At 44.2% G+C, this 25,070-nt stretch overlaps 1 protein-coding gene and 1 non-coding gene across 7 annotated transcripts in view; both read left to right on the top strand.

Annotated features, from left to right (window-relative positions):
* DGKD (diacylglycerol kinase delta) overlaps nt 1–25,070 on the top strand; it is a 140,039-nt gene that overhangs the window by 106,550 nt on the left and 8,419 nt on the right. For 5 of the 6 annotated variants that reach the window (XM_039912852.1, XM_029065293.2, XM_039912854.1 and 2 more), the window contains 13 exons: nt 3,965–4,104; nt 6,559–6,643; nt 7,163–7,257; nt 7,401–7,500; nt 8,015–8,288; nt 10,253–10,414; nt 11,802–11,930; nt 13,836–13,932; nt 15,859–15,969; nt 19,224–19,320; nt 19,871–19,978; nt 21,328–21,441; nt 24,325–24,459. In XM_039912852.1, coding sequence (XP_039768786.1) covers nt 3,965–4,104; nt 6,559–6,643; nt 7,163–7,257; nt 7,401–7,500; nt 8,015–8,288; nt 10,253–10,414; nt 11,802–11,930; nt 13,836–13,932; nt 15,859–15,969; nt 19,224–19,320; nt 19,871–19,978; nt 21,328–21,441; nt 24,325–24,459 — 1,647 coding nt within the window. The remainder of the gene's footprint in view (nt 1–3,964; nt 4,105–6,558; nt 6,644–7,162; nt 7,258–7,400; nt 7,501–8,014; nt 8,289–10,252; nt 10,415–11,801; nt 11,931–13,835; nt 13,933–15,858; nt 15,970–19,223; nt 19,321–19,870; nt 19,979–21,327; nt 21,442–24,324; nt 24,460–25,070) is intronic. The other variant, XM_039912853.1, reaches the window with a different exon arrangement.
* Nucleotides 18,437–18,574, top strand: LOC114816500. The gene has a single exon (XR_003764285.1). It is a non-coding gene; the product is annotated as a small nucleolar RNA SNORA7 (small nucleolar RNA).

Here is a 25,070-nt window from a genome sequence, read left to right as displayed (position 1 = left end):
AAGGAAACCCACAGGAAAAAATGGAAGGCTTTTGTGACGTTTTGTCCAAACCCTGGGGGTCACAAGGATCCTGGCCCTGCCACTTGTCTCCTGTGTGACCTTGGGCAAGTCACTTCACTTCTTGGGACCTTAGTTACCTCATCTGAAAAATGGGAGTAAGACAGAGAGCCCCATGTGGGACAGGGACTGTGTCCAACCTGACAAATTTACACCTTCCCCGGGACTCAGTACAGTGCCTGGCATGTAGTAAGCACTTAACATATACCATAAAAAAAAACCCTAAAGGTTTCTGTGGGAGAATAGCTAGTTAACCACTTGCATTGGAAAAGCAGCGTGGCGTAGTGGATAGGTAGTCAATCGTATTTATTTAGTGCTTACTGTGTGCAAAGTAAATTCTCTTATAATATTCCCGACTGGATTATTGCATCAGCCTCCTCTCTGATCTCCCATTCTCCTGTCTCTCCCCGCTCCAGTCTTATTTCACTCTGCTGCCCGGATTATCTTTCTACAGAAATGCTCTGGGCATGTCACTCCCCTCCTCAAAAACCTCCAGTGGTTGCCTGTCAACCTTCACATGAAGCAAAAACTTCTCACTCTTGGCTTCAAAGCTGTCCATCCCCTTGTCCCCTCCTACCTCACCTTCCTTCTCTCCTTCTCCAGCCCAGCCCATACACTCCGCTCCTCTGCCGCTGCAAACCTCCTCACTGTGCTTTGTTCTTGCCTGTCCCACCATCGACCCCTGGCCCATATCCTACCACTGGCCTGGAATGCCCTCCCTCCTCACCTCCGCCAAATTAACTCTCTTCCCCTCTTCAAAACCCTACTGAGAGCTCACCTCCTCCAGGAGACCTTCCCAGACTGAGCCCTCCCTTTTTCTCTGCCCCTCCTCCCTTCCCCGTCGCCCCTACTCCCTCCCTCTGCTCTACACCCTTCCCCTCCCCACAGCACTTTGTATATTTGTATACATTATAACTAATTTATTAATGATGGGTATATATCTATGATTGCATGTATCTATTTTGATGGTAATGATGCCTGACTACTTGTTTTGCCATCTCCCCCTTTTAGACTGTGAGCCCCTTGTCAGATTGTCTCTATCTGTTGCCGAATTGTTCATTTCAAGCGCTTAGTACAATGTTCTGCACCCAGTAAACGCTTAGTAAATACGATTGAATAAATGAATGCAGAGCACTGTACTAAACATTTGGAAGAGTATAATATAACAATAAACAGACATATTCCCTGCCCACAACAAGCTTACAGAGGGGAAGACAGACAGTAGATATGTACACAGGGCACAGACCTGGGGTTCAGGAGGACCTAGTTTCTAATCTCAGCTCTATCACTTGTCTGCTTTGTGACCTTGGGCAAGTCATCTCGGTGCCTCAGTGACCTCACTGTAAAATGAGGATTAAGAGTATGAGCCCCATGTGTTATGGGGACTGTACCCAACTCGATTTGCCTGTATCTACTCCGGTGCCTGACACTAGTAAATCCTTAACAAAAACTACAATTATTATTATTATTATTACTCCTGCATCCTCAGGTGCCTTTTTGTGGGTGTATTCCTGAGCATTTCTCCTAAACGTATTTCCACCTGACGTCCTTGCATGAACTTCTGCAGGGAGAGGTTGGGCCAAACCATAGTCCATCTCGCTCAGAGCTACCGTTCCAGGCTATAATTCCCTTCGGCAAGTTTTCCGAGGAGGAGCCGTGAGTCGTCGGCATTCCCTCGCTCCCCGCCACCTTTTCTTTTTTCTTTTTTTCCCATTTCTCTGACTCCTAGAACAGCGAAACACTTTCTTGGAATGGATAACCTCCATGCCCCAGTACAGCTGGCCCTGTTAAATCTTATTCGGTTGCTCAGGGAAGACAGCAGTGCTTCCTGATGGTGAGATGGGAGCATTGCACTGGGATACTCCACTTTTTCCCCCCCACCCTTTTGATTTGGGCAATATAATAATAATAATGTTGCTATTTGTTAAGCGCTCACTAGGCGCCGAGCACTGTTCTTAGCACTGGGGTAGATACAAGGTCATCAGCTTGTCCCACGTGAGGCTTACAGTCTTCATCCCTGTTTCGCAGATGAGGTCACTGAGGCACCGAGAAGTGAAGTGACTTGCCCCAAGTCACACAGCTGACAGGTGGCGGAGCCGGGATTAGAACCCATGACCTCTGACTCCTAAGCCGGTGCTCTTTCCATTGAACCATTCTCATAACAGTTGGCAGGCGTAATTAATGGGTGCAGCCTGTTGTCGTGGAACAGATTATCTCTGGGAGATCTCTTTAGAGGAGCAGGCCCTGCTGTGCCCTTGCCCATCTCCTAAGCCTGAATTGAGCAGAGCGCAGATGTTGACTGTACTTAGGGTCGAGAGTATTTTTTTTCCTGATTGATAAAAATCCATATGGAAGGTAGCCGTTAAAGCCAGAAACATAAAAGGAACAACTCTAAAAATTCATTCATTCAATAGTATTTATTGAGCGCTTACTATGTGCAGAGCACTGTACTAAGCGGTCGGAATGTACAAATCGGTAACAGAGACAGTCCCTGCCCTTTGACGGACTTACAGTCTAATCGGGGGAGACGGACAGACAAGAACAATAGCAATAAATAGAATCAAGAGCAATAAATAGAATCAAGGCGATAAATACAATCAAGGCAATAAATAGAATCAAGACAATAAATAGAATCAAGAATCAAAGGAAAGTGGCCAGGCACAAGGCAAAAAAAGAAAATGTCTGGCTACCAGCTGTCTTACAGATAGCACTGTGGTTACAAGGGTTCTGAGTGAGAAAATGTCGATGAGTCTGCCCCTCCCAACACCACCGCTGCAAAAAACAGTTGTTGTCTTTAAGCGCTTGCTTTGTGCCAAGCGCTGTACTAAGCACTGCAGTAAAGACAAGATAATTGGGTTAGACCCCATTCCCTGTCCCGCATGGAGCTCCACCTCTAAGGGAAAGGGAGAACAGGTATCGAATCCCTTTTTGACAGATGAGGTACCTGAGGCATGTTAAGTGACTTGTCCAAGGTCACGCAAGAAAGTGGCAGATCTGAGTTTAGAACCCAGATCCTCTGACTCCCAATCTCTTGCTCTTTCCGCTGGGCCTCACTGCTTCCTTGCAAAAACAACTCAAATTAATATCTTGCTGGTAGTAGGTTGAACTCAGCTCCCCCTTTCTCCCCATTGCCCCGACTTGCTCCCTTTGCTCTACACCCCCCACCCTGCCCCACAGCATTTGTGTATATTTGCACATATCTATAATTCTGTGTATTTATATTAATGTCTGTTTACTTGTTTTGATGTGTATATATATAATTGTATTTATATTGTTGCTATTGATGCCTGTTTACTTGTTTTGATGCCTGTCTCCTCCCTTCTAGACTGTGAGCCCGTTGTGGGCAGGGATTGTCTCTCTTTTTTGCTGAATTGTACTTACCGAGCTCTTAGTACAGTGCTCTGCACACGGTAAGCACTTAACAAATGCGATTGAATGAATGAACCTACCTCCCCATTCTCTTCCTCGCTCCCACCAAAACTAACCTAAAAAAGATAGTGCATTTGGCATCCCCTTGGCATCTAAGCAGCCCAATCCTGAGATACAGTGCTTATCTGGTATATAATAAGCTAGAAAATGTGTCCTGCTTTATTTTTGTGCGTTTGTAACATTCAGGCCCGTGGATGTTAGCAGTGCGATCTTCAAAAATGAAATGCAGAAAGCGAATCGAAAGGACAGTGAAACTAATAGTTTATTATAGCCGTAGAACTGGAAGGTATTGTTTTTATCATGCCTTAAGCAAGCTCATTAATTATAATTCCCTCCTATATTCTAGATGTCAAAAAGGCTTTCGTGGGTCTCTTCATATGGCCAAATGTTGGAAAAAAGACTTGCCCTTGAGGTTTGGGAGCAGGTGATCTTATTTCTAGGAAACTGACATTTGTGCCTTTCTTATTGTCTTTTACAGTGTCAGTTGGGAGTGCTGCCTCTGGGTACAGGAAATGACCTAGCTCGCGTGTTAGGCTGGGGTTCAGCCTGTGATGATGATACTCAGCTCCCCCAGATCTTGGAAAAGCTGGAGAGAGCCAGCACCAAAATGCTCGATAGGTGAGTGGGGAAGATCCATAGAGTCTAAAGGCTGAGAGAGACCTTGAGAAGTTATAAAGTCCATGCCCCTGTCCTCAGACAGGACTGCACTTAAACACCTGTGTTTTACTGGTATTAATGAGAATTGGCCTGCATTTAAACCCCTCCAGAGAAGGCTTTCAGAAGCAGTGGGCCTAGTAAAAATAGCACACACCTGGGAATCAGAAGATCTAGGTTCTGATCCTGGCTCCGGCACTTGTCTCTTGTATGACCTTGGGCAAGTCACTTAACTTCTTTGTATCTCAGTTATTTCATCTGTAAAATGGGGATTAAGATTGTGAGCTCCATTGTGGGACATGGTTTGTGTCCAACCTGATTAGCTTGTATCTACCCCACCACTTAGTACAGTGCCTGTCAGTAAGTCAATCATTCGGATTTATTGAGCACTTACTATGTGCAGAGCACCGTACTAATCTCTTGGGAGAGTACAATATAACAATAAACAGACACATTCCCTGCCCACAGTGAGCTTACAGTGACCGACATTACTAGAAAGTGCTTAACAAATACCATTAAGAGATTAAGATGTGAAATTAAGACATTTCACATCTTAACAAATCTGACAGTCAGGAAATTCTTATATTTACCCTTATTCTGTTCCCAGAACTATAAAAATAATAATGTTGATATTTGTTAAGCGCTTACTATGTGCAGAGCACTGTTATAAGCACTGGGGTAGATACAGGGTAATCAGGTTGTCCCACGTGAGGCTCACAGTTAATCCCCATTTTACAGATGAGGTAACTGAGGCACAGAGAAGTTTAGTGACTTGCCCACAGTCACACAGCTGACAAGTGGCAGAGCTGGGATTTGAACCCCTGACCTCTGACTCCAAAGCCCAGGCTCTTTCCACTGAGCCACGCTGCTTCCCCAAAAAAAGCAAAAAGTCACCACCATTCTCTGTGTAATAATCCTTCATGTTGTTGTTCATCAATGTATTTAATTGCTTATTGTGCAGAACACTGTACCAAGTTCTTGAGAGAGTACAGTAGAGTTGGTAGATACAGTCCATGTCAGTCATATTTATTGAGCTCTTACTGTGTGCAGAGCATTCATTCATTCATTCAATCGTATTTATTGAGCGCTTCCTGTGTGCAGAGCACTTTACTAAGCACTTGGAGAGTACAGTATAATAATATAGCAAACATATTCCCTGCCCACAATGAGCCTGCAGTCTAGAGGGGGAAGACCATTATTAAAATACACCCTCAGACTTTTCATCTCCAAGGGAATTCTGGCTCAAATCGTTGTCCCACTCTCCTCTGCTATAAAAGAGATATGTAACTATTCTGGTTGCCGTAGGCATAGAGTGCCACCTTTTCATTTTGTGTCCATGGGCAAAAAGAGGACAGACCGTCTTTATGGTATTTAAGTGCCTACTATGTGTCAAACTCTGTTCTAAGCGTTAGAGTAAGTACAAGTCGCACAGGGGGCTCGCATTCAAAGTAGAAGGGAGAACAGATATTTAATCCCCGTTTTACAGATGAGTTAACTGAGGCACAGAGAAGTGAAGTGACTTGCTGAGAGTCACACAGCAACCAAATGGCAGAGCTGAGCTGAGAACCCAGGTCCTTCTGACTCCCAGGCCCATGTTCTATCCACTAGGCCATGCTGCTTCTCTGCTTTTATGTGGGAAGGGAACAAGCTGGGTGGGTCTTGAGAGTGACAGGCAGCCTTTAAAGCAGCATGGCTCAGTGGAAAGAGCACGGGCTTGGGAGTCAGAGGTCAGGGGTTCCAATCCCGGCTCTGCCACTTGTCAGCTGTGTGACTGTGGGCAAGTCACTTCACTTCTCTGGGCCTCAGTTACCTCATCTGTAAAATGGGGAGCTGTGAGCCTCACGTGGGACAACCTAATTACCCTGTATCTACCCCAGCACTTAGAACAGTGCTCTGCACATAGTAAACGCTTAACAAATACCAACATTATTATTATTTAAAGAGCTAATCGGTCAGACATCTTTTCATTTGGATCTTTTTAGCTCTGGTCAGAATCTCCATGGTTTTGTCAGAGGTGTGGGATGAACAGGGCTGGGAAAGCAGCCTAAAACTAGCTAGAAATCCTTGAAGCCAGTTGTCCCTTCCCCTTGCCTTCTCCCTGGGAGTTGACACCTATGCCTGTTCAAGTAATCTCTATTTCTCAGAAGGCAGTCAATTTATTGCTCCATCCTATATGGAAAACTGCCAGTACTGCAATAGAAAGATTGTTGCCTGATGCTCAGAGCCCTGACACATAGTGCTTGTTGGGAAACAAACAAGTTGTTCCCAGTCTACTCTCAAATATGTGAACAAGTTTGCAATTATCTAGAAGACACAAAGCTCAGAGGAGGTTTGAGTTACATTAGCAGTGAACCATGCTAGACCGTGAGCTGGAAGTGTGTCTGCAGTTTTTTGCAATTGCAATTTTTTTTCCCTCAGGTGGAGCATCATGGTATATGAAACCAAACTTCCTCGCCAAGCTTCCTCTTCCACGGTCACAGAAGACTTCAGTGAGGATTCTGAGGTAAGAAGCCTAAGCAAAGGGTCTAGGAGTAATCAGGGAGTTTGTTAAAGTCGCTGTCCTCCAACGAGACGAGTGTCCATGGTAGCTACCTCTTCCCTGAGAAGTTGAGGATCTGGAAAGAGGAGAGGAGATTTTCCAACAGGAATGGGGCTCCCAGGGAGAGAAGGAACTGCCCGAGTCAAATAGGCAGGGAATAAGTAAATGATGTTAAAAGGCTACCGGAAGCTATAGAGACATTTTCTTCTTGGCTCTTTTGCTAATAGCGTATGTAAAATTGATTTTTCCAAGCTCTCCATTAGCTGGTGGCTTATTAAGGTTTACAAACCTGCACAATGACTTCAGAAATCTTAACAGTTAGCTTGTGAGCCAACAGATCTGAATACAGATTTGGTTTCCTAGTTCAGTACCTCTCTAAAAGGAATTGCGCAGGGATAATCTCAATGACAGCACCAAACTTTGCATAGAAAAAAACTAACTGGTAAAAAGGGTTACTAGCCAGCTGGTTTTGGTTATTTCTAGGTACAGCAAATTCTCTTTTATGAAGATTCTGTTGCAGCTCATCTGTCCAAAATACTGACCTCTGATCAGCACTCTGTGGTTATCTCATCAGCCAAGTAAGTACACACAGTTGATCAGTGGAGGAGGTGGGGATTAAAAACAAGGACATAAGCGGGCTTTTCACTGCAAAACAATTTCCCTGGCCCCTATCACAGTAGTGACTCCGTGAGTGTCTCTGTTTGTCTCTGTTCTTTCCCAGAGTGCTTTGTGAGACAGTGAAGGATTTTGTGGCTCGAGTGGGGAAGGCCTATGAGAAGGCAACTGAGAGCTCAGAGGAGTCTGAGGTCATGGCTAGAAAGGTAAGTTGGTCAAAGCCCTCGAAGCACACCCAGTTCTCCTGTAATGCAAGCGGCGCATCCTTGCCAAACCTCCCGTTAAGGAAAAGACGTCCTGAAGCACTCACGCGTTCTGATCCTGAGTACACACGCGTAGGCAGTCTCTTTCGATAATGGTCTACCAAGCTCAAACAGCTCCACGTTGTTCTCTGACAGGGTTCTAGGTAAAAACGAACTGTGAAAAGATAGATATGTTAGGACTGAACTGGGAGTACGTGGTTTTGCCGTTACAAAGACAGTCAGTCAGTGGTATTGAGCACTTACTGTGTGCAGGGCCCTGTACTGTATGCTTGGGAGAGTACAGTATAACAGAGTTGGCAGCCATGTTCCCAGCCCACAGTAAATTTACAATCTTGAGGGCGCTGAAGACAAAAGATAAGAGGTTCTTTGCCACTGCCCAAGGAGGTAGCAGTTTTTTGGGGTTTTTTTTTTTTATAGAAGGCATATTGTGATGCCAGCCCTGTCTTTCACTCCCCAGTGCTCTGTCCTGAAGGAGAAGCTGGACTCTCTGTTGAAGACACTAAATGATGAGTCTCAAGCCTCCTCTTCTCTCCCAACCCCACCCCCGACGATTGCAGAAGAAATTGAAGATGGAGAGGGGTCTGGGAGTGTTTGTGATTCCACCAGTGACCGCTCAGTGGGATCTGCTTGCCCAGCCCGGCCTCAGATATTCCGACCTCGGGAACAGCTTATGTTAAGAGCCAACAGCCTGAAGAAAGCTATTCGTCAGATTATAGAGCATGCAGAAAAAGGTAATTAATGCAAGAACATACTCACGTTTCAGTACCTTCCCTTAAGAAGTAAGCAACGGTAGATTATTTCGGGAGATACTAGTGTTTCATCCCACACTGATCTGCTTCTTATAGTTCTGGGAGTCAGCAGACCACTAGTCTGCTGTGGAACCTAGAGCCTCAGTTTCCTCATCTTTAAAATGGGGGAGAAGATTATTGACCCCCTCTGGAAGAGGGACTGGGTCCACCAATTTCAATCTTCTGTCTACTCTACTATTTAGTAGTAGTAATAGTATTTATTAAGCGCTTACTGGGTGCAGAGTGAGCTGGGGGAGATTCCACAGGTGGGAATAAGACACAGACCCTGCCTCTCAGGAGGCTAACAATCTAAAAGTTTAACTGGGAAATGATATTGGAGACAGACATATTAGAAAGGATAAAACGTTAAAATACATCATAAAATAGGCTCAAAGCCTCAGCGGTGGTGGAAGAGTCCGAGAGTGTTCAGGAGCAGCGTTGGTGGGAGCAGGTTTTAGCCCTGGCCCAGCAGGCATGGAGCATGCTAGGAGCAGGGTTTGCTTAATAACGCTATAAACAGTTAATTATATTGTAAAATTAACACCAATCTTAGTACTTGCCCAACCCTAAATTCAAGAGCCTCTTTTAGCCCCGACATCCATGACAGGTGATTGTCTTATCCTACCTAGTTCATCTTGAAGGAAAATTCCCTAGGCTTTTTGGCGGTCTTTTCCAGGGTTTACCATAAAATCCAGGGGGTTCTCTCTCACAGTGGATGCTGAGCTGCCTCTGATTTCATTTACATTTTACACTTACTGGCTTTTTAGATTTTCTCTGAAGAGTCCAAGGCACTCTATCACTTTTAAATTGTTGCTTTCCAAAAGAACAAGGGAAGGGGGAAAAGGAATAGAAGGTGGAGGAAATGAAATGAGAGAGTATCAACAGATTCAAAGTAAATGGCAGATAGCACTTGTTTCAAATATCTACCCCCCGAGTTATTTCAGTAAAAATTATCTGTTACTTTGTGACAGGCTGGGTAGAATAATTTGGTTTTCCCCACCCCTGCCCCACACTGACTCACTCGACACCTCCTTTCAACTTAATCTTGGGGGCATCACAGAATATGTCTTGACATGGGGCTGGGCCAAATGGTAGGAAGCCTCTTACTCCAGCTGATCTGTGAGTATGCGATATCAGGCCATGACCATTGCCAGAAGTATTCTCCTTCTGACTTCAGAACCTCTATTCTTTAATTAGTAACTGTTGAATAACTGATCCAGTGAGAAAGAGCTAAGGGAGTTGGGGATTGTCTAAAGTTGAAATTCATCCTCCATATTCTTAAAGACTGTTGTCACCTCCTTGTGCTTTAGATGATAATTCCCAACTCCCTTAGCCCTTTATCACTGGATCAGTTATTCAACAACATTTATTTAGCATTCTCTATATTTGGAGTACGTAACAGGACCCAGTTAAAGAATATCTGTGTTAATCATTCTCTTGCTTTCCTCTGATTTTTCCACACATCTCTTAAAATGTAGTTGCCAAAAATCAAACCTAGTCCAGTTGGCAAAGTAATTCTGTTCTGGTCATTGCTGTCCTTGCATATTGTTCTTCATTTATTACTTGCCACCTTTCTTTTTCCCCCAATAGCCTTAGGGTGCTTGTTGATATTCAGCTTGTGATCCATTATGACCCTCAGGTGTGTGTGTGTGTGTGTTTGCTTTTTTTGCTTGGTCGGTCATTTTTCATTTTGTATCTATCCAGGTTGTTTTGTATCCCTTAGTGTACTTCCTTGTTATTTTTGGCAGACCGTCTTTCTAATTGTTTATGGTCACTTTCAGTTCTATTCTTGCCTAGCAGGATAGCAACCAAGTCCATCTTAGTGTCAGCCACAGACGTAATGATCATGCTCTTAATCCATCTCTAAGGCTTTTGATAAATATTTTTCTCACTGTTTCACTTCCCAGCTGTTGATGAGCAAAATGCCCAAACCCAAGAACAAGAAGGTTTCCTCCTGGGTCTCTCTGCTTCAGAAGAGGGAAAAGAACTGAAGAGCGAGGACAAAATTTCTCTGCAGTCATCTCACGGTGGGAACTGTGGAGTTTCCAGAGGGAGGACTCACCGGAAAGGTACCAAGTCATTCCGTCTGGATCCCTTTGGCCAATATGTGGTATTTCATAAGCCTGTGGAAGTAATCAGCTGTTTCCATGCATTCTCGCTCAAGAATAATTTAAATGCCCCATTTGGTGACTATGCAAATCCCACCTCTATATTACCATTTCCTGCATCACTTGCAGTCTGTGTCTGCATGATATTCTTATTCAAGTCTGATTGTTTTCCATGCCAGTGCCACCACCCCAAACCATGTGCTTCTGAAGACGTGACCATGAGGAAGTTTGAGACAACAATTTGCCCACACACCAGAAACCTCAGCTTTTCTTGTAGTTTCCATACCTACTGCTAAAGTTCCATCACAGTAGACCATTGCACCGAGAGCAAGGGAGAGTCTTCGGTCCCTCTTTTTCCACGCTTTTCCTTCACCCTCCCTACAAGCTCCTGGAGACCTTGCAGGGAAGCAGAGGTGTCTAGATGCTGTCACCCCCTTCACAATTACTTCCTTAGGCTCCTGAGTTCCTTGGGGTCATCACTTCTAAACGCAGTTGTGTTTTTGCCTTTCAGTAGTGAGCTTGGGGATGGGCAAATTGAAGATAGAGCTGAACTAGACCTTGAGGGATCTTTCAGTTCAGCCCACTAGAGGGGTGAAGACTTTCCTAAAGCCAAATAACGAAAGTCCAGTTGTCAACAAACTTACTGTTAATATTTCCATAATTGAAATCAACCCACCAATAATCTCCTTCATCAAAGATGTTAGGGTTACTTCTAAGGGCTAGCGTTACTGTTAAATTTAGGAATAGGTGTGGGTTGTTTGGGCATTCTTTGAAGTGTGTGATGTATAAACATTACGTGCATCTATTAGAGCCACCCCTCTGCCTATAAGCTGTTGAATGACACCCAGTACAGTGGTTGTCTTTCATTGTCTCGAAAGATCTCCAGAACTGGGGAATCCATAACCTGCCTTGGTAGGGTTCTCAGCCCTCTTTAAATGTGCTCTTAACCTGCTATCCCTCTGAAAAGAAATGCTCTCTGCTGCTAGGTGTTCTCTAAGTTGAAAGTTTGTGGGATACCTTTCTTCTCTTCCAACACATTCCGGACAGAAAACACACAACTCCTCCTATCTTCACCTCAGTCATGGGGTCAGAACTCTGCCTCTCTCTCTGTGGTCCCTGGGGACTGACCCGGGGATTTTGCTGCTATGCTTTTAATTCTGTCCTTCACCATTCTTGCGATACTTTTCCTTCCTGTGGCTCGATTTCTAAGTATACGGCTGGCAAGTGATTTATAAGTTTTCTTTATTTCCCTCAGCCCCTAGGGTCCCCAAAGAGTTGATATTTTTTCCTCCGTGTTTTAATAGGACACTATTTTTGTCACTCTGAGTTTTCTGTTGTATTTTCACAGGGTCCAAATCCCCTTGTGAAAAGCTAATAAACAAAGGAAGTTTGTCGCTGGGCAGCTCTGCATCTCTTCCTCCCCAGACAGGAAACCGGGACAACTTGCCAATGCTGAACACAAAGATTCTGTACCCGAGTGAGTGTAACCCAGCCCCCTACTTAGGCGGCCAGCTGGGCCAGGGGTTGACAGCAGCCTAAGTGCAGTCGGCAGCTGTGTGTACAAACGAAAGCCATGGGTGCTGGTGGGGCAGAGGGAGCAGAACTACAGGAAGAGGGGGTTTGATAAGGAGTTGTAGAGATAAGCCCTTGCTAGTTGGAAAAGGTCTTGTTGTTTGATGTCTTCCAGTCATCTTGAACAATCAAAAGTGTGAAGTGGAGGAACATAAACACATGTGAAGTAGAGGAACATAAACACCCTTCCTGTGTCATGACAGGGCAATAGGGCTTCACCACTGAGTTTAAATTCGCTTACATGATCTCAGTGGAAACAGCATGGTCTGGTAAACTGAAAGCCTGAGTTTCAGCTTCATCTCCTTGGCGGGGTGAATTTGGAGAAACCGTTTCATTAACCTGTGCTTCTGTTTCGCTGTGGATAAAATTGGTTTAGAAATACCAGCTCCTCCCTTGCTTTGAGGGAGGCAGGTTGAATAGTTTTAAAAGAGGTTAAAATGTTATGAGTTCTTCAAAAAGAGGCATTATGAAAATACAAGTATTAGAATGATTAATTTTAACATCTTACTGTAGAAGGATCAATCTTATTTTCGCGGCACCATAATACCATGATTAATACCATACCATAATTACTACACGAAGATTGATGTGGACCCAAAACTGAGCTAGCTAGATTCTCGACATATTTACAAATGAGAAAGTAGTTTTGTCACATCTTGATTGAAATTTGCATAGAAATTATGTAAACAGCTCTATTTCCCAGAGCAGAGATGTGAGTTTTCCCTATTAAACTTTCCCAAACTTTCACATCCTCTTTCAAGCCCCTGAGATTAGAACTCTTCAGACTCTTCACAGTATTGCTGTTAACTTTTTCTTCTTCGTCTTTCACGTCTTTCTGTTTCCCTCCACTTCTTCCTGTGGCCATCTTGCTCATTTTACCCCCACCCTTTCCTCTTTTCCTTCCTGTCCCTTCAATCGGATCTTTCTGATATTCAGTCTGATCTTATTCTGCCCCTTCCTCTAGGCCTTTTTTCTTTTCAGTGTGATGTGAGTTTCTCCGATTTTCCTTTCTCCTGCCGTTCTGTTGTGTTGTACTAATAACAGATCACGATAATGCAGGCATTCACCCAGTCTCCCCATATTTGGCTACTGAGGAACTGGCAGGGTTTACACTTCTTCTGCAGCCCAAACATGCAACCAGAGTCCCAACCATTCCTTGCCAGCCCAACCAGACTCCATCAACCCCATGGCAACCTCAGGGAGCTGGCAGTGAGCTGCTGCTGTGGCTTTGATCCATCAGTGGTATTTATTGAGCGCTTACTGTGTGTAGAGTACTGCACTGAGTGTCGGGAGAGTGCAACGTAACAGAGCTGGAGTTCCCTGCCCACAATGAACTTCCTCTGTAGAGGGGGGACAGGGGAAGATGAGAGTTGGGCTGTCATGGCTCTTTAGAACAGATACAGGGAGTTATTCCTCCCCACCCCCTTTCTTTACCCCAAATGTGGGAGTGGGTGTCTTGGGCCCAGTTCCCCACAGCGGTACCTGCACTCAGAGCGGTCCCGTCAGGCCCGAGGTTGCCCGAGCATGGCAGAGGCTTGGTCGGGTGCACAGATGACAGTATTTCCATCAGGTGCCCAACCCCACCGCGAGATATCTGCAGTGGGGAGTGCACTGAGTGACCCCAGACAGGAAAATGCGTACATCATTCCAGGGACGTTGGAATACCCCTCCTTTCTCTGCTTAGGTTTGCTAAGACCTGGCTTTGGGGGGAGTTTTGCTATTCTCCACAAGGGCTCAACATAAAGGGGGTCCATCTCAGAGGCCCAAGTTTCCCTCATTTGATAACTTCCGTTTGTTATTGCTTTTACAGATATTCGTGCTGGGATGTCTGGTTCCTTGCCTGGGGGTTCCGTCATCAGCCGTTTACTGATCAATGCGGATCCTTTTAATTCCGAACCAGAAAACCTGTGAGTATGCAGATAGCAACCATGGGAGAGGGTGTGTTGTTGGAAGAGCATCACTTTGGTAAAAAGGAAGAGGATCCATTTCTGTTGGGTGGAACCAGTTAATGAGTTGAATGAATATCACTGCTCCTTGTAGGAGAAGCAGCATGGCTTAGTGGAAAGACCACGGGCTTGGAAGTCAGAGGACTTGGGTTCTAATCCCTGCTCCGCCACCTGTCGTCTGTGTGACCTTGGGCAAGACATAACTTCTCTTTGTAACCTCATAACATAACCTCATCTGTAAAATGGGGATTCAGACTGTGAGCCCCACTTGGGACAACCTGATTACCTTGTATTTACCCCAGTGCTCAGAACAGTGCTTGGCCCATAAAAAGCGCTTAACAAATACCATCATTATTATTAATTATTATTATTATTGTGTATGTCGGAGGAATTGGAGTGTCAGCTTTCCAGGAAGCTGCAGTGTGGTGATGCCTTAGAAGTAGGAACAGGTTCACCAATTATAGATTACTAAAATACCTAATGGAATATTTTCCTCACCAGCTAACCTTCCCACTGAGCTTCATTTTCATTTCGCTGCCAACCTCTTCATTCATTCTGTCATATTTATTGAGCTCTTACTTTGTGCAGAGTGCTGTACTAAGCGCTTGCTCATGTCCTCCCCACTTCCTGGAACTCCCTTCCCCTCACAGACAACTGTCACCATCTTCAAAAAATAATAATAAATACGATTGAGTGATTGAATGAATTCAAAGTTCATATGAAATCCCATCTCCCCCTGGAGGCCTTCCCTGATGAATTTCTAATCTTCATGCATTCAATAGTGTTTACTGAGCACTTACTATGTGCAGAGCACTGTACTAAGCACTTATCAAACCAACTGCTCCTTCAGCACTCCTGTGCAAACGGAGATCTCCCATAGCTTTTATGTGTATATCTTACATAACCTATTACTCAAGCACTAACTCATGTACTTATGTCCCCCTTTTCCCCTCCTACCCATCTGTAGTTTATTTTAGTGTCTTTCTGTAAACTCCTAAACTGTCAACTACTTGGGCAGAAGTTGTGTCTAATTCTGTTGAACTCTATCAATAACTTAGTTTAGTGCTTTATTCATTATAGATGCTCTGGAAATAATGTTGGTTAATTGATCCTCCTTCTCTGTGCTTCAGTTAGCTCTTCTTGTACAATTGGGATTAAAACTGTGAGCCCCATGTAGGATATGGACTGTGTCCAACCTGATTATCTTGTATCTGCTCCAACATTTAGTACAGTGCCTGGCACATACTATTTAACAAAAAAAGAAACTAAACTCCACCGTCATTCCTGAGAAGGTGAGGTAAAATATTTCTTTTCCCATGAAAATGCAGTGCAGATATTTTTCTCATGAAAATTTGCTATATTTCTTAGCAGAGTTTCTCATTGTGCATAGAACTGCTAGAAGCTAACCTTGCACCATTTTTCTGTACCTTCCCCAAATCTTTGTTCCCTCCAATACACATGGTCTAGTCCATCGGTATTAGTATTTTAGACCACTACTGTCTCCACTTTTTTTGGTAGGCAGACCTCTCCTCTGTCGCTTGCAGTGCTCCTTTCTTCTTCCAATCAGTGACAGAGAATCCAAGAATCCTAGAATCCTTCTCGACCATTCTCTTATCTCTGAGCGTAATGGTCTCTAAACTACCGCCAAGACCTAGGGGAAGGAATTTCATATTTTACCTTGGATATCCACTAAAGAGCATAATCTCTGTGTTGAAATCATAGTGCTAATCCTTTGGGAATTTGATCTCTTTTCCCTCAGTTCCTGTTCCCCAGGGAATCAGGAAGAATGTTTCGAACTGGAGAAAATAGCGTATCACTTCTTGATGGAGGGGGCATGTCAAGAAACTGCGAGGAAGAATTTGGTTTTCATTGTTTTTTTCATTGCAGAGAGTGTTACACAGAGAAGTGTGTCATGAACAATTATTTTGGCATTGGGCTAGATGCAAAGATCTCGCTGGATTTCAACAATAAACGTGATGAGCACCCAGAGAAGTGCAGGTAGGTGAGCCACTTGAATAATAGGTATCCACTTTCCCCGGGAATCAGTCACTTTCCATACAGCTCTGCCTGGATAAAGACACTGCAGGGGAACTCCTAATCACTACCAGAGTTAGATTTGGAGATATTATTTCCAAGTATCCATTTACATTGGAACATTGCTAGCCAACAGTGAAGTGAAACAAGATTGTATCCATCCGGTCTCCATGGATACTCAGCATAAAACCAACCCCCTTCATATTTGGAACAAATAGGCCTTCAGAACAGTCCTGTGAAGTAGCAAGGTGTACTTTGGTACAGGAGGTACAAGTAACGATTTGAAAAAAATTAATAATATAACCCAGAGCACAGGATGTGAAAGTTTCAGTCAAGTGATGCTTATTGCCATCAGTTGCAACCCTATTATAATGTTAATAAATGGCAGCACCAGATAGAAAGTTGCAGGGCTGGTTAAAGCACGGGCCTGGGAGTTGGGAGGACCTGGGTTCTAATCCCGGCTCTGCCACTTGTCTGCTGTGTGACCTTGGACTTCTGTGTGCCTCAGGTACATCAGGTGAAATAGGGACCAAGACTGTGAGCCCCATACAGGGCGTGGACTTTGTCCAACCTGATTACTTTGTACCTACCCCAGTGCTTAGAACAGTTCCTGCACACATTTAAGAGCTTAACAAATACCATAAAAATTTTAAAATAAAGTTTCGCATGGTCCATTTTTTACTTTTCTGTAGGTGTGGGCGAGGTTCCGGTAAATACTATGTTTTTTCTCACTAATCACGTCATATGCTTTGCATACTCTAAAATACTGGAGCGATTACATGAAATTCCATTATAACATGTTTCCCCTCACAATCTAAATTTGGGGAGGGAGACAGATTCAGTGTGGAGATAAATTAGAAGTGCAAGAAAACTAGATAGGGTTCAACAAATCAAAAGTGTCGAGAATTCATAGCCCGATGTGGGACAGGGACTTTGTCTGACATGATGATCATGTATGTACCACAATGCTTAGTACAGTGCTTGGCACATAGTAAGTGCTTAAATGCCACAATTGTTATTATGATGACTATAAAAGTTTATCAGGGAGCAATCTTTAGTTACCTTAGGGTTTTCATTCGATCGCATTTAAGTGCTTACTGTGTGCAGAGCACTCTACTAAGCGCTTGGGAAAGTACAATACAACAGTAAACAGTGACAATCCCTGCCAACAATGAGCTCACAGTCTGGAGCGGGGGGAGACAGACATCAATATAAACAAATAAAATTACAGATATATACATAAGTGTTGTGGGGCTGGGGGGGGGCGAGAAGAGCAAAGGGAACAGGTCAGGGTGATGCAGAAGGGAGGGGGAGATGAGGAAAGTAAGGCTTAGTCTGGGAAGGCCTCTTGGAGGAGATGTGCCTTCAATAAGGCTTTGAAAGGAGGGAGAGTAATTGGTGGATTTGAGGAGAGAGGGCATTCTAGGCCAGAGGCAGGATGTGTCCCAGAGGTTGATGGCGAGACAGTGGAGATGGAGGCACAGTGAGAAAGCACCAGAGGAGCGAAGTATGCAGGCTGGGTTGCGAAGGAGAGAAGCCAAGTGAGGTGGGAGGGGGCAAGGTGATAGAGTGCTTTAAAGCCAATGGTGAGGAGTTTTTGTTTGATACAGAGGTGGATGGGCAACCAATGGAGGTTTTTGAGGAAGGGAATGACATGTCCTAAACTTCTCTGTAGAAGGAAGATCCAGGCAGCGGAGTGAAGTATGGACTGGAGTGGGAAGAGGCAGGAGGTTGAGAGGTCAGCAAGGAGGCTGATGCAGTAATCTAGCTTCCCATGTTGTAAATGTTCAAGAGAGAGCTCCCTTGAGCTAACATTTTACAAGATGTTCTTCACCTTGACTCTATTTATTGCCATTGTTCTTGTCTGTCCGTCTCCCCCGATTAGACTGTAAGCCCGTCAAACGGCAGGGACTGTCTATCTGTTGCCGACTTGTTCATTCCAAGCGCTTAGTACAGTGCCCTGCACATAGTAAGCGCTCAATAAATACTATTGAATGAATGAGCTCCCACATGCCCTCCATTTCTGTGGCATCGGGTTGTTTCCTCAGTCCCACTTCCTGGTTGCCATTGTTCATCAGTGGTAATTTTTTGAATGCTTACTGTGTGCAAAGCACTGTAACAAGTGCTTGGCAAAGTAGTAAAATTGGTAGGCAGAATTGGTAGGCACATTCCTTTTAGACGATAAGCTCCTTGTGGGCAGAGATCTCGTCTACCAACTTTATTTTATTGGACCAAGAGCCTAGTTCAGTGTTCTGCACACAGGAAGCCCTCAGTAAATCCCATTTGATTAAACAATGGCCTGGAGAGGGGCTATCCCAGTCTTTAGGTAGTTCACATATGGACCTTGGAACCCCGAAATTGGGAAAAACCTTAAAAGCTGTGAGGTATATCTCTAGAAAAGAGATATTTCAAGCAACCTAGAATCAATCTCCCCATCTCAGGATCACACCTGGAGAGTTTCCAGTACTCTACCTGTCTTGACTTCGGGAGGGAGAGTCAAGCAGAGGCCTAACCATTCCATTCCTAACTTGGCCAGTGGCTAGCGAGTGGAAGGCCATTTGCTACAAGTCAAAACTCACCCATGCTGGGCAGCAGTAGGATGGGAGAGAGTCGAGGACAGAGACTCAAGTTTACTGCACGGAAGAAGGCAATGGTAAACCACTTCCGTAATTTTACCAAGAGAACGCCATGGATACACTACCAGAATTAGTGCAGATGGTAGTGGGGCGTTCTGAGAGAGATGTGTCCATGGAGTCGCTATGGGTCGGAAACGACTGCATAAGCCGAGATGAGAGTTAATCTTCTGTGCCCACGCTCCGATGTTTGGTGATTCGTTCTTTTCTCTATATAGAGCAGTTATTTGGTATACACCGCGCTTATGTACATGTCTGTAATTTATATTAATGTCTGCCTCCCCTTATAGACTGTAAGCTCCTTGTGGGCAGGGAATGTGTTTGTTTATTGTTATATTATACTCTCCCAACTCTTAGTACAGTGCTCTGCACACAGTAAGCGCTCAGTAAGTACGATTGAATGAATGAATATTTGTTAATGTATGGTCAGGGAGGAATTTTCCCACTTTTGTTTGGTTTTCAGTTACAGTATGATTTTAATCAGCCTTTATTCCTATCAGTCTTTGATAGATGTAGCCAACTGTTCCAGGAGAATAGATTTCCAGGCTCTGTGCTCACCTTCATATCAATGTTTTCTTTCCTTAGAAGTCGTACCAAGAACATGATGTGGTATGGAGTGCTGGGAACCAAAGAATTACTACACCGAACTTACAAGAACTTGGAGCAGAAAGTCCTGTTGGAGGTCAGGAACTAGAAAGCTCTGCTCTTGCGATTTTTCACTGACTCTCCCGTTCCTTGTTACATTTCAAGCTTGCCATTCAAGAGTTCATTTTAGCAACCTAGGATCATTTTTTTCTTACTAAATGTTAGAATGCACTATGGTACTGTCTTTTGAACTTGGCAGTGCCAGAGAAGGTTACTGGTCTATTTTGGGCGATCAATACATTCTGATTCTGTCAGCTATTTAAATTGTTCTTGTTGCTGGTTACCTCACTGAATCTTTCAGTGTTCTTCCTCATTCTATCCCTGGACTGCCTTTTCAACTCCCCCGCGAACCTCTCCACCCCCCTCGACGGTTATACATAAAATGGGAGGAGAAGAAGAAAAAAATCCACCTTACAGCAAGAGTAAAGCTATTAATGTGAAAATTACCCAAGAATAAAATCTTGCTGACAGTTTCTATCTAGGCACTTCAGTTGTTGCTAACTAATATGATTTGTTTTATAAACGCAAAATGCCTTCTCTCTTCTTTCTTTGTCTCCTCTTCTATCTCCCCCATCGCTCCTGTGCAGTGTGATGGGAGGCCAATCCCCTTGCCCAGTCTTCAGGGAATTGCAGTCCTCAACATTCCCAGCTATGCAGGAGGCACCAATTTCTGGGGAGGTACCAAGGAGGATGATGTAAGTAGTTCCAGGAATGGGGGAGCTCCCGATGGGAGCAGGTTGGGATCATATTACTAATTTCCCAGAAACTTTTGCATTGTGGCCTTTAAGCCACAGTGTAAGCTCCTCCTCTAGACTGCAAGATCCTTGGGTGCAGGGAATGTGGCAGCCACCTCTGTTGCATTGTACTCTCCCAAGTGCTTAGTACAGTGCTCTGCACACATTAAGTGCTCACTAAATACCATTGATTGGTTGGGTGGTTGAAAGAACAACAGAAACAGTGTGGCCTAGTGGATAAAGACACAGGCCTGGGAGCCTGAGGATCTGGGTTTTAATCCCAGCTCAACTACTTGCCTGCTGTGTGAACTTGAGCAAGTCATTTAAGTTCTCTATGCCTCAGTTTATTCAACTGCATAATGGAGATTCAGTATCTGTTTTCCCTCCTGATTGAGTGTTAGATCCATGTGGGACAGGGACTGTATCCCACCTGATGAACTTATGTTTACCCCAGGGCTCAAAATACACATAGTTTAATATAAAGTAAGCACTTAACAAATGCCATTTTTTAAACAAAAATGAAGATTTGGATCAAAAAGATCTGTGTGAGTGATTTCAGGATTCAGCTCTCATGATTTTTTTTTATGGTGTTTTATTGAGTGCTTACTATATGCCATCACTCTGCTAGGGTTGGACCCAATCCATGTCCCAAATGGGGTTCACAACTTTAATCCCCTTTTTACAGATGAGGTAACTGAGGTTCAGAGAAATTAAGTAACTTGACCTAATAATTCTCAGGGCATCTTCATAAACTTGGATTGTTGTTTCTTGGGGTTTCAGAGTTACCAAAGGACACGTTCTCCACCTTTAGTAAGAGTAACAGATAATAATTTGCAACCCATGCTACTTGAAGGCCTAGCCTTCTATAAATGCCTTGCAACAATACGGGTAATTTTACTCAGAATAAACAGTAAAAGACCTAAGAACTGAAACCTAGAGAATCAGCATGGCCAAGTGGAAAGAGCTCGGTCCCAGGGATCAGAAAGACCTGAGTTCTAATCCCGGCTCTGCCTCTTGTTGGCTGTGTGACCCTGGGCAAATCACTTCACTCCTCTGTGCCTCATTTACCTCATCTTTAAAAAGGGATCAAGACTGTGAGCCCCATGTGGGATGTGGACTGTGTCCAACGTGATTAATTTTTATCTACCCCAGTGCCTAGAATAATGCCTGGCACTTAGTGCTTAACACATACCTTTAAAAAAAAAAAAAAGCCTAATCATCTGGACAAATGAAGATGAAATATCACCAAAAGAATATCAGATAATTTTCCAACCTTAAATCATCCCCTGGCTAACCTTCTCCTTTTTCAGATGTTTACGGCTCCATCCTTCGACGATAAGATTTTGGAAGTGGTCGCAGTATTTGGGAGTATGCAGATGGCTGTTTCTCGGGTGATTAACTTGCAACATCACCGGATTGCCCAGGTAAGGGTGATTGCGCTTAGTTAGGTGATCCAAACACCGCTCTAGAGACTTGTGCAAGATACTTCTTTTTCTGGTTTAGGACTTTGCTTCATCCAGTTTATACTGAAAATCATCAGGATGGCGCTCTTGAGTGTCATTATCTGCCACGCTGTCCTTACTGCCTTGTAGCTCATTTCCAAAGGCTGTGTGTTCTCTGGATTCATTTTCTAGATGCACGCACTGGTGGAACCAATAAGCCAGTAACTCTGGTGGGTCCATTTATCAGATGCTCCTATTCATTCATTCAGTCAGTCGTATTTATTGAGCACTTACTGTGTGCAGAGCACTCTACTAAGCGCTTGGAAAGTACAATTCGGCTCATATCTGTTGGGTTCTCTCTACCACGGATGTACAGTTCTATAATGTGAGGGTTGCGTTTTTGCAAAATCCCACACTGAGGAAAATCTTAGAGTAGTACTTTACCAGGTCCAATCGCCAAAACATGGTTATCACCTACGCACCCAAACCAACACCGTGTCACAGTGAATCCAAACAGACTCATGCTGTCAGATGATAACGCCCTAATTGCCAGCTGCTTTCTAGACAAATACAGTATGCAGTCATGAGTTTTGGCAGAACACAGTTCAGTTCCATCTAGCCTGGACAGTCTACAGAAATTCTTCTTGAGGCATTTAAAGTTTTGTTAGGCTTCCAGGTCAGAGACGGTGTCTGACCGTTTTCTGTTCATACAGTTTCAGTGATATTTTTGAATTATTCTGCCACTGATGATTTGGTTTATTTGGGTGAGGGTCTGGGTTTTCTGGCCATTTTTTGTGTATGTGGCACCAGGATTGATGTTTCCCTTTCCTCTGCAGAGGTGTGCTTTTGCTTATCAGAAAGTTTTTTCACACCCCATCTGGCCCACATATGTTCTGGCACCTGAGCTGTGCACACGTTTTCATATTTATGCTATTGCCATAGGTTTTGGTGACTGAAAATAGATGTAGGGGCCATTTGGGAAGGCTCTGCTTCCACAAATGTTTTGCGTGAACTTCCTTAAATAGGCATAAGGGCATATCTGCCCGTCACCTGTGCATTGCTTTAGCCCAAAGCCAGGAATCGAATAATAGCAGGTAACAAACAGCCATTTCAGGCACCTGTCCCATCTCGACTTGCCAAATGCATAAGTCTCCTCACTGAGCTGCTTCCAGGCCTCTCGCATTTCCAATCCACACTTCACTCTTCTGGCCAGATCATTTTGCAAAAATAGAATTATCATTATTAGCACTACTAATAATAGTAGCGCTTTTTTGGTAAGTGCTTGTTTTGTGCTAAGAGATGGAGTAGATACAATCAGATCGAACCTGGCCCCTGTCCCACACAGGGCTCACGGTTTAAGGGGATGGGAGACCAGGTATTGAATCCCCGTTTTACAGATGAGGTAACTGAGGTGCAGAGAAATTCTCTGACTTACCCAGGGTCACACAGCAGGAAAGTGGTGGAGATGGGATTAGAACCCAGGTCTTCTGACTCCCAGGTGTGTTCTCGCTCCGGTTGGCCACGTGACTTCTCCCTATGCTGATGCTGGGAAGCGATGTTCACTCTGAAATGGGAGTGCTGTGCTGGTGCCTTCCACCAAACCGGTCCAAAACTGCTTCCGCTTGAAGCTGTCACCTGTACATTTGGTTTCTGACAATTCAGAGCATTAGTGTAGGTTTAGGCTCCTGGCTTTGGAGAAGAGCAGTCCACTCTCTGAACTCATTTTGTATCTTTAGCCTTCTTCCTCTCGGAGATGAGGTTGCAGGGGCAGGAAGAGATACTCAGGTCCCATTTCTGATCCTGGATTTGTCCAGGCTTGCAGGCCATCACGTTAGAAAAAAAAAAAGGTATTTGTTAAGTGCTTATTATGTCCTAGGCACTATACTAACCACTAGTGTAGATATGAGCTAATAGTGTTGGTCACAGTCACTTTCCCACATAATAATAATAATATTTGTTAAACGCTTACTATGTGCCAGGCCTCTACTAAGCATTGGGGTGTAGACAAACAAATCCAGTTGGATACAGTCCACATGGGGCTCACAGTCTCAATCTCTTTTTGCAGGTGAGGTAACTGAATCCCAATGAAATGACTTGCCCAAGGTCACACAGCAGACATAAGACCGAGTCAGGATTAGAACCCACGACCTTCTTACTCCCAGGCCCATGCGCTTAGCCATATTGCTTCTCTTCTTCCTTCATTTTGTGCCAGGGCTTCAGAGCGTCCCTGGGCTGGGCATCCGAGAATAGCAGTTTTTTATACTGCACCTAGATTATGACGGTTATAATTTATCCCCCTAAACCTGGGTTGATAGAGGACTCTGTGGAATAAACTAAGATGTTAATCAACTAACGTTGTGGAGTCAACCAGTGACAGTGCTATGATTAAGCCCAGATTTGATTCCCAACCATTACTGTTCCCTTTGATTTTTGTTTTTTTCCCATAGCTTGTCCATTCTCCCCCAGGAAATTACTTGAATAAAGTGCATCTTTGTTATGTATCTGGCATTGCCTCCTGTTTTGTGTTGAAATATTTGTGTAGTACTAGAAGGGAAAAGAATTACAAGACATCTTGGAGTGTCTTAGCATTTAATGCTGATGGTCTGATTTTGCGTCCATCAGAGAAATACCTCAGAATGAGTTTCACCCACAGCGGATTGCATCGAACAGTCTTCTCTCCCAGCAAAGGTTGTCTGTCATAGGGGAAATAACTAGATAAGTCTTGTAGCACAGAAACAATAGCAGCAACGAAAGAGAGAAGCAGGGAGGCGAAGGCCTCTGGGGAAAACTGGAAAAATACCCACCCTTGAAAATCCTTCAGCTCCGATTGGTTCGTAAATGATCCGTTATGGTATTTTCTTTCAGTGCCGAACGGTGAAGATTGCCATCCTAGGAGACGAGGGAGTACCTGTGCAGGTGGATGGAGAGGCCTGGATTCAGCCCCCAGGTTACATTCGAATCGTCCACAAGAACCGGGCCCAGACCCTCACCAGAGACAGGGTAAGTAGAGCACTCTCCAACCCCCACCGTCATCAGTCTTATTCACTGAGCACCTACTGTGCACTGTATTAAGTCCTTGGGAGTATAATCAAAGGAAGACCCATATCCGCTGTCCTCCCGGAGTTCACCATCTAGAGGTAGACAAAATGTATTTACAAATAGCGGGAGCAGGAGGAAGAACAAAGATAGAACTGGTAAGGAGGAAATAACCAAAATGATTGAATGCATACCTAAAAATGTACATTCAATCGTACTTATTGAGCGCTGACTCTGTGCAGGGCACTGTACTAAGTGCTTGGAAAGTACAATTCATGGGTACACAAATGTTGAGGATTGGGATAAAATGCAAAGTTCTAAGGGTGGTGCTGGATTGATGTGACTCCGGTATTTTGAATGAGTCAGAGAAAGCTTCCAGTGGAGAAGGATTTTTTTAGGAGGGTTTTGAAGATGGAGAGAGCTGTGGTCTTTTGGATTTGTGGGGTGAGGAGTTGCAGGCCTGGGGAACAGTCCGAGTAAAGGGGAGAGGGCAGAAGAGTCGAGAAGGGAAACATTTCCTAGATGAGCTTGGATTGAGCAATGGGTACATGCCGGGGAGAAGTGGGAGGAGAGAG

This window comes from Ornithorhynchus anatinus, chromosome 1 (genome assembly GCF_004115215.2).
Source record: "Ornithorhynchus anatinus isolate Pmale09 chromosome 1, mOrnAna1.pri.v4, whole genome shotgun sequence".
In the NCBI taxonomy this organism is placed as follows: domain Eukaryota; kingdom Metazoa; phylum Chordata; class Mammalia; order Monotremata; family Ornithorhynchidae; genus Ornithorhynchus; species Ornithorhynchus anatinus.
Note: the sequence above shows the minus strand (reverse complement) of the source record. Positions and strands in the feature narration are given on the sequence as shown.